The sequence below is a fragment of the Myxine glutinosa genome, chromosome 4, assembly GCF_964187855.1.
Source record: "Myxine glutinosa chromosome 4, kmMyxGlut1.1, whole genome shotgun sequence".
In the NCBI taxonomy this organism is placed as follows: domain Eukaryota; kingdom Metazoa; phylum Chordata; class Myxini; order Myxiniformes; family Myxinidae; genus Myxine; species Myxine glutinosa.
The window spans coordinates 40,397,497-40,407,896 of record NC_136264.1 but is presented as its reverse complement, the minus strand read 5'-3'; the positions used below and the strand labels follow the sequence as shown (position 1 = coordinate 40,407,896).

At 45.6% G+C, this 10,400-nt stretch overlaps 2 protein-coding genes across 2 annotated transcripts in view; one reads left to right on the top strand and one right to left on the bottom strand.

Annotated features, from left to right (window-relative positions):
- Window positions 1-10,400, bottom strand: part of LOC137424608 (putative oxidoreductase YteT) — a 395,833-nt gene that overhangs the window by 370,303 nt on the left and 15,130 nt on the right.
- LOC144891699 (uncharacterized) overlaps window positions 2,604-10,400 on the top strand; it is a 1,187,956-nt gene continuing 1,180,159 nt past the window's right edge. The window contains exon 1 of the mRNA XM_078775647.1: window positions 2,604-4,093. Coding sequence (XP_078631773.1) covers window positions 2,625-4,079 — 1,455 coding nt within the window. The 5' untranslated portion in view covers window positions 2,604-2,624 and the 3' untranslated portion in view covers window positions 4,080-4,093. The remainder of the gene's footprint in view (window positions 4,094-10,400) is intronic.

Genomic DNA, 10,400 nt, shown 5'->3' with positions numbered 1-10,400 from the left:
ATTATATATATATATATATATATATATATATAATTATATATATATATATATATATACACACACACACACACACACACACACACACACACACACACACACACACACACACACACACACACACACACACACACAATATACGAGGCAAAAGCACCCGGCGTTGCCCGGGTTCTTTTTGAAAGAATTTACTACTATAATTCAGCTTTTACTCGCGGCCGTAGACGATTGACTACGATAATTCAGCTCAGCTTTTAATTGCGAAATGGACCCAGCCCGGCCAAGGCGGCCTCGCCACCTAGCCTATAACCTTCCCGGGGCCCGTCCCGACATTTTTGGTTCTTTTTGAATGCATTAACTACTATAATTCAGCTTTTACTCACGGCCGAAGAAGATTGACTACTATAATTTAGCTCAGCTTTTAATTGCGAAATGGGCTCAGCCCAGCCCGGCCGAAGCGGCCTCGACCGGCCTCGCCACCTAGTCTAAAACCTTCCTGGGGCCCGTCCCGACATTTTTTATATTAGAGGTTTCCTCCTATCTTTCACCGTTCAGGAGATTAGCTTGCGCAGACAAACAAAACAAACAAACAAAAACTTTATTTTATATATATGTGGCGCGCCACGTAAAAAAGGGGCTTACGGGTGGTCAGAAAAAGATGAAAAGTCAGTTTACCCAAGGAACACCCATAAGCCCCCTTTCCCCCTTTTTACATGGCGCGCCACATATAGATGGAGTTAATCGGATAAAAATTGCCGATCTGTGACATAGGCTTCCTGCTTGTGACTACCTCTACCAGGTGGTTAAGTTTTGTGAAGATCGGAGTAAAATTATGAACTGTAAGCGATTAACATACAGACAGACATGCAGAACTAGAGAGTTTATGATGCCTCCACCCCCGAAGGTGGCCGGAGGCATTATGTTTTTGAGTTGTCCATCCATCCGTCCGTCCATCCGTCCATCCGTCCGGGCTAAAACTCGTTTTTCTCAGCAACCACATAGTTAGGTCCAAAACTTCAATTCCGTGACCATTTTCTGGCTAGTAAGGTTTGACGATTGATTTGACTTCTATTGACATTTTATAACAAAAATAGCCTCTATGTCCCTCCCAAAAATCCCGGCATTTTTCGCCAGAGGCCCGAATCCAAGATGACCACTGGCACTATCTTGAAAAATTAAGTTTTGAACCAGAACACCTAGAATCACGTACAAAGACACTTTTTTGGGTAATTTGACCACAAGGATTCCGAATCTGACATTAGTTTGACGTTATGACATTATTTTGACCCAGAAATCCAAGATGGCCACCATCCAGTAGAGCGAAAATGCAACTTTTAAATGGGAGAACATATGATCATGAATTAACACATTATTTTGGCTAAATCTATACTGGCCACGGAATTGAGGTCCTGATTAGTGAATTGCTATTTTCTTGTTTTTTATTTGTCTGTGTGTGTAATGTCATATACTTATTTCTGTCTTTCCAGGGAGTATACGAGCAAATGAGACGGCACTGAGAAGCGCAGTATTCAGAAGATAGCTGTCAAGAGAATGTCCACCGTTCTGTGTGTCCTCCAGTGTGGCGGGCTTTGCAATGAAGCCACTGATGTCGTTACCTCCGTTGAGAGTTGGGAAAATCTCAAGAAAAAAGCCCTGTTATGGAGCGGTCTTGACAAGTTCAGAGACGTTTATGCAACAGTCAATTGGGATAATGGTCCCGGCAGACAATGTGTCCATAAATCATGTAGGCTGACCTTATGGAATGCTAATAAACTGGAGCAGGCCAAGACAAGACAGAAAAAACGAGAAGTCAAGGAATGCCAATCTCAGTCTTCGTCCATGTCTGAGGCTTTCCCCCCGGCTGCTTCTCCACCTGCCAAGCGGCTGCGATCAAGTGTAGAAGGGCTGATACATGAAAAAACAAAATGTGTCTGGTGCTGTAAACCGGAGTCGGCAAAGCACCCAGAATCAAAGCTGTCCCTGATTTCGTATGATAATGCATGGGCAACGTTCAAGAGTCACACGGTGGTCCTCGAAGATCAGAGCATGCGAGACAGAATCAACTGTGTGATCGATTATGCAGCTGATGACCCATATGCGATTGAGATCAGATATCACAACAAATGCTGGTTGAAATATGTGCGTAGTTACCAGAAAATGAGTGAAGATGACAAACTCCCACGCATGCACAATGTCAATCTCCGTGAGGCTGAGACTATCTTCTTTGACCACATCAGAACAGTTATCTTTGAGGAACGTGAGCTAAGGTCACTACAGAGCCTCCTCAAAGACTACAGCTCTATCATATCTCGGTATGGCTTCTCAACATCCAGCATCAAGTCATCCTTTATCAAAGATATCCTGACCCGGGAGTTTGAGGGCAAGATCGGCTTCCACTCCCGCCCTCAGAGAAACCAGAGCGACCTAGTCTATGACACGTCTGGGGGTGGTTCATATGTTGAAGCAGCACTCTCCGCCATCGGTGTTAGCAGTGAACAACTGGTGCACAATGTGGCTAAGCGGCTCAAGGATGATGTCAAGTCAATCAAACCCTGAGTAAACGCTTGACATTTGCCAAGATGCCAGACACGGAGAAGCCCAGGGAGGAACTCAAAACGAGAGCTGCTGAAATGGAGCAGAATGCTCTCAAGGCAGTGATCAACCTGGTTGAGGTCAGTCATCTTGTGGACCTCACTGAGTTGCTGGAACATCGTGTTGTTGAGGAGTGTGTGGCTTTATTCAACTCCAACGGAACATACAGGAAGACACAGAAGAGTAAGCTCATCCAGAAACTCTCTCTGCAATCTGTAGATCTGCAGGAACCCTACACTGCTCTCATCGACATGGGCATGATTTGGAGGATGGCAACTCCATCAGCAGAGGATCGACAGACGCAACATGGCACCCCATACAAGTGGTCAGACTATGTTCACAAGGTGTCTTCCATCATCCTTGCCCGCCATGGTGATGCTGAACGTATCTTCTGTGTGAATGACCCATATGACACACCATACTCTACTAAAGATGACGAGCGAGACCTGCGGGTACAGGGTAAGGCACATATACCCAACACCTACATGAAATTGAATGACCCCTTCCCTTCTGCCCAAGCATTCAAAACACTTCTATGTAGCGTCAGCAACAAGGGGCGGATGCAAAAGCTGATATGCACCTACCTGACAGACCTTGCAGAGAGTGCTGATGCAGAGATTGTCGACTCTGTTGGCTCCCACTGCACCAATTTGTCAACCCAGCAACCAATGGAGAACTACAGCTTTGACCAGTCTGAGGCTGATACTGTCCTCTTTTCTGCTCACGCAGTTCTGCGTGAATCAGGCTACAGTGGCCCTGTTGTCATTGATACCGCTGATACCGATGCCTATGTCGTGGCAGCAGTCATCTCGCAGCAGCTGCCCGGAAAGCTCTGTATCAAGAGGAAGAAGGAGACTATCTTATGTCATGGCCTGGTTAATGACGAGATGGCAGACTGTATTGTGCAGCTGCACTGTATGACAGGCTGTGATGCCAACTCAGGCTTCTATGGCAAGGGTAAGAAGTTGGTGTATGACTGGGTGGCGAAGAGCCCTGTGGCTCGACGGCAGCTCTCGCTGTGTGGAGATAGCCTTGACCTTGAGGAGGAGGTGCTAGAGGAGCTCTTCCAGTTCACACGACATGTCATCTATGGCGACGAAAAGAGTAGCACCATGGCTGAGGCCTGTGCAGCAAAGTGGAAGACACTGAAAAACAAATCATTTATCCGTCTCCCTCCAGATGCAGACAGCCTACGCCAACACTGCCTCCGAGCAAACTACTTGGCATATCTTGTGCGTCATCCCTCCAAGAAACACCACCCCTCGCCACTCGGACATGGCTGGGAGCTGGTGGGTGGTCGCTGTCGCCCTGTCCGCTACACGCAACCTGCTCTCCCGACACATCTACCTGCACCAGGGCCAGCTGAAGAGAGTGAGGAAGATGAGAGCCAGGAGGGGAATGAGGAGCGAGATGATGATGTACAAAGGCGGGGAGATTCATCGGAATCTGATGATTCAGATTCTAGTGAAGCAGAATGCTCTGATTCGGACTAATCATATAATTAAAGGTCATATTGATTAATTACTTCATTTGAAAACTGTTCAAGTCACAGCTATTAAAAATAGCTTATTTTGAAGTGTAATGAGTTTACTTGTCATGCAATCATCGATTACTTTACTGCAAGACATCCTTATGGAGGTAGTTTCTTTAACATGTTTAAGTACAAAAGTTGCATTTTCGCTCTACTGGATGGTGGCCATCTTGGATTTCTGGGTCAAAATAATGTCATAACGTCAAACTAATGTCAGATTCGGAATCCTCGTGGTCAAATTACCAAAAAAAGTGTCTTTGTACGTGATTCTAGGTGTTCTGGTTCAAAACTTAATTTTTCAAGATAGTGCCAGTGGTCATCTTGGATTCGGGCCTCTGGCGAAAAATGCCGGGATTTTTGGGAGGGACATAGAGGCTATTTTTGTTATAAAATGTCAATAGAAGTCAAATCAATCGTCAAACCTTACTAGCCAGAAAATGGTCACGGAATTGAAGTTTTGGACCTAACTAACATGTCCGATTGAGACGAAACTTAAAGGGTAGGAGTGACACCATACAGAATGTTTTTCTGATAATTGTGACATCATAGGTCACGTGGTATGGCAATAATTTTGGATTAAACACAAATGATTAAAAAATTATTTCTCAGAACCAATGAAAGGAAAAATTTGAAACTTGGCACATTGTCAAGTACTCTAAATGGGGAACAAAAGCACGAAATGGATGACTCATAGATGAAGTGGTAGACCAGCTAAAAATGTTTTAATCGAATACATCATCCTAAAAATCTGAATTGCCTGCACATGATGTATGACACATTTGTATTGAAATATTACATTTATGACATCATAGGTCACATGGTTTGGCAGCCATATTTTGATTTTAACCTAAAACCTTAAAAAAACATCTTCTCCCAAACCACCAAATCGATTGACTCGAAACTTTACGTGTGTCATTGACTAGGCATGTTGATTAAAAGATGATCACAAAAACATCATTGATCACATGGTGTGGCACCCATATTGGATTGAAGGAAAATATTAAATAATTATATCTCTGAAACCGCTTAAAATATTAAATTAAATAATTATATCTTTGATATTTACAAATATCATCTAACATTATTGTTGCATATAGCTTGAAAATGATGATGTCGTAGGTCATGTGGTTTGGCAACCAACTTGGATAGAAAAACGAACCTTATCCGATCAACACGAAACTTCACAAACGTGATCCCCTACCCTTCACAAACGGAGGCATGTTGGTGACACAGTCGCATTTCTCTAGTTTTACACTTGTCTTGAGAAACAAGGACATTGGAAGAGTCTACAAGCCGCAAATCGGATTGGTTTACGATGTAAAATGTCGTAATATTTTGCCCAAGTACTGCTAAACGGAAGGGTTTTGAAAGTTTCAAAAAGGTGATTTGTGTTCTACAGTGATGAAGTATATTGTCGTGTGTCCGCCCTGTAGTGAACACCGCAGGGCAACACGCATGACCAAACGAGCTTGAACTCTAAGGCGTTCAATCCTACGATGACGGTATTCTTTACACGCGAGGGAAAGGAGGATGACGAACTTACCTGGACGGCTCCCACCTGACGTCTTCGAACCTGATGATTATTAATTCAAACCCGACACGGAATTCAAATTGTAACAAATAAACAGGTTTAATCTATCTATAATTCCAGTAATCTCTGTCTGTCTGTCTGTACGTTTGTTTGTTTGTCTGTGACCGCTGTTTCTCGACAACCACGGGTCCGATATACTTTTAACTTGCCAGGTATATTGCTGGGGACCCGAGGATGTGCCTTTTCAAGGTTTCATATTAATCGGACAATTACTTACCGAGCTATGTCCAAAAAACGATTCAACCAATCAGAGAGCAGCGAACGATCGCGTGTGCCGAACGTGGCGGGCACACTCTGCCTCGGATGGCACATTTGAGAGCGTATTCATTTATTTCACGTTTGCAAACTATGTTGGCGTTAAACTATGTTTTACAACTAATAAAAACGAATTTGCGATTCATTCGCTTTCCTGCGCGTTTGTGCACGCGATGGCGATTTCTTTACCAAACTCCGGAAGCCGTTCGCTTTGGACCAAACCATTTCATGTAAATAGAGGGGGGGGATTGTCACCACTCGCAAGCCGTTCGCTTTGGACCAAACCATTTCATGTAAATAGAGGGGGGGGATATAATTTTAGATATATATATAGTACGGGCATGCCCTAGTGAAACTAAATGCCAGCAAACAAGAAAATGCAAGATAAGACTAATCTTACTATAATTCACCAAATGTCCGTTCGTCTGTCCATCTGTCTGTCTGTCTGTCTGTCTGTCCGTTCGAAGGTACCGTAAAAACTGCTGAACCGATCGCAACGATATTTTGGGTGGATAATCCTGGGATCTCCAGGAGTAAAATAGGCTATTTAGTTTTTCCAATTTCAGGTTTGGTCTCCAGCATTCTCAGGTTTGGACTCCCACATAACGTTCGTATAACGTTCATTGTGACGATGTTTTCATTGTGACAATGTTGTTTTCCCAGGTGCCACACAAATGGCTGCACCGATCGCTGCACGGCTGCACCGATCAAACTCGGTGACTTCAGACAAAGACCTTTTATAAGGACACGGGTTGAATCCCTGCTTGAGAGAATGCTAACCCATTTCAACTGAAGGAAACACGTATCGGGAGTACATACGACATAGCGATTGTGAACACGATTATCGATCACGATTCACGATCACGATCATAGTGTATCGATCACTGTGGGACATTTGGTGAATTATAGTAAGACACTGTTTAGATTTTGATGATTTGCGTGTGATGTGATTTAACGGATGTTTATATGAATCGTTTAAAATTAAAAAAGCTTTCAATTTCTGATATTTTAACTTTTCATTTGGGCCTCCCAATTGAAGCCCCGCCCATAGGGCGGGTACCGTTGCTAGTATCCTAAATGGGATGTCCCCACACAGACCCATAAACACACAAAGGGAAATATAAAATAACGAAAGTAAAAAATGTGTGTTTGTTTCGTGGGCACTTAGCTCCGAGCTGCTCTTGTACCTCGTCGGGAATCGTTCCAGTTCGTCACAGGCCTCTACGTGCTTGCGCGGGAACCACGGCTGCGCTGCCGTGAGCAGGAACTAGGCCTCCTGTGCAGTCGGCGTCTCTCGCCGCCGAGCGCGAAGTCAGCAGGCCGCGCCCGTTCCACTCGCTCCCGCTCGTCAATGAATTCCCCTCGTGCAGGAGCACTATAAACTCTGACAACTCGCCGTGAACTCCCAAAGCAGAGCGAGATATCAAATCATGACCGTTTGCCGCCAAAGCTAGTGGGGTCACCCGTGGGAATCCCATGGGCATGGATGTGTGTGACATTTCGACATATTGAGTTCGATGCTGCACCTGCACATGCAGTTTCACAATAACACACACACACACACACACACACACACACACACACACACACACACACACACACACACACACACACCTCGTTTTTTCATTTCTGTATTGTTACGTGGTCCCCTCGGTGACTACCTGGTCTCGGTGACCCCCGGACCGTGAGAGGACCTTCGCCAGAAAGTAGTATTATATAGATGCGCTTTCGCAACGCAATCCCTATGAATTCCACCCACGAGACACTGATGTTCAAGAATATATTTCCCAATGGTACTGATACCATACAATTTCCAATGACACAACCACGGAGATTTTCCCCGAGCAATCAACAATACACCACCATCAACAATATTTCAATGACAATCAATTCCCTATGAATAAGATGGCCATCTTATATACGTGTGTCCCGGTGAGTACTCACGACACCCTTATGGTCTCGGTCCCGCACAATGTCTCTGGGCCCCTCCTGACCAAGATGATATTCGGCGTCGCCGCACTCGGGCGGTTGAACGAACTCCGGGTGGACGTCTCCACCGGGCAGGTATCGTACCAGGCCCCGCGGCTGCAGCCTCTCGTGGCTACGCGAAGCGGGTGCGGTAAAGCAAACCAAAAGCCCCACGCCACTTGCCAGGCGTGCTAGGCCCCAACCTGCGACTCGTACGCGTCTTTTTAGACGGGGCCGCGAACGGTACCAGACGCGGGGTCGATGCACGGCCCCACGTCAACTTGACGCCTCCACCGGGTCGGTATCGTACCAGGCCCCGCACTCCTCTCGCCAGACGGGCTTCGGACCGCCGCTTTGTCACGCAGCGCAAGGTCGAGGCCACCTTTCGTCCGAGCGGGGCGAGGAAGAACAAGAAGAATACTCGTCCTTTTTTCCTCGTGTCGTTTCCTCTTCCGTTTCCGGTCACTTCCGTTTCCGGCCACTGGTTCAGAAGGGCTCCTGACCCTCCAATCACAACAACCCTTAATATACTACACACGGATAAGCAAAGATCTGAATATTAATTCACATAGATATGTAACAGTATCTCACAATTCGGTCTCTCTCTTATTCACACACCCACACAAACGCGCACACACACACACACACACACACACACACACACACACACACACACACACACACACACACACACACACACACACACACACACACACACACACACACACACACACACGTATACACACACACGCAACCACACATCCACATCCACACACACACACACACACGCACGCACACGTACGCACGCACACGTACACACACATGTACACCGACACATGCATATACACATACACACATATACACATATGTATACACACACATGCACACACATACACATATACACACACAGACACATACACATATACACACACACAGACATACACATACACATATACACACACACACACACACACACACACACACACACACACACACACACACACACACACACACACACACACACATATATATATATATATACACATACAGACACACATATATATACACATACAGACACACACATATATACTCACACATACACACACATACACACGTGTACACACACATGTACACCGACACACATATACACATACACACATATATATATATATACACATACACACATGTACACCCACACACACACACACACACACACACACACACACACACACACACACACACACAAACACACACACACATATACACACATGCACACACACACACACACACACACACACACACACACACACACACATATATTATATACGCACACACACATATATGCACGCACACACACACACACACACACACACACACACACACACACACACACACACACACACACATATATGCACGCGCGCGCACGCGCACACACACACACACACACACACACACACACACACACACACACACACACACACACACACGTCCCACATGTATATATCCCACATCCCACATGTATATACATGTTTAAAGTGTACGTGCACTTCCCCCCTCCCCCGCCCGGCAACGCTGGGTACTTCTGCTAGTAACTAATGAAATAAAAACGAAGAAATATCTCTCGGTAATTTCCTGAAACTCGGTGAAATTCGCTGAAATTCGCTGAAATTCGCTCGGTGTATCGGTGAAATATTTTATTTGGGCGGTGTATAATTGCTTCGAACGAAATATCTCAGCAATTTCCCATCTGTGTTTCATGTCCATGCACACGTGAAATGGAGTTTGTTTTTGCACACGTGAAATGAACATGTGAACCTTTACTTCCGGATAATAATGTTGAATGAAATAAAAACGAAGAAATATAGTGGGGTCACCCGTGGGAATCCCACGGGCATGGACATGTGTGACATTTCGACATATTGAGTTAGATGCTGCACATTCATTTTTACAAAATGGTTACTGGCAATTCATCAGATCCAGAAATGGTGGAATGAACACAATTTATTTATTTCACATAATATGTGACTCCTCACTCCTCTCCACCTGACACTCTGCTCTCTCCACCCTCACGCATCTCCAATCCCTCTCCACCCTCACGCATCTCCAATCCCACTCCTCCTCACACTCCTCTCCAATCCCACTCCGCCTCACACTCCTCTACAACCCCTCACACTCCTCTACAACCCCTCACACTCCTCGCCAACCTCTCACACTCCTCACCAACCCCTCACACTCCTCTCCAACCCCTCACACTCCTCTCCAACCCCTCACACTCCTCTCCAACCCCTCACACTCCTCTCCAACCCCTCACACCCCTCTCCAAACCCTCACACTCCTCTCCAATACCTCCTCACACTCCTCTCCAATACCTCCTCACACTCCTCTCCAATACCTCCTCACACTCCTCTCCAATACCTCCTCACACCCCTCTCCAATACCTCCTCACACTCCTCTCCGCTCCAATCGTCC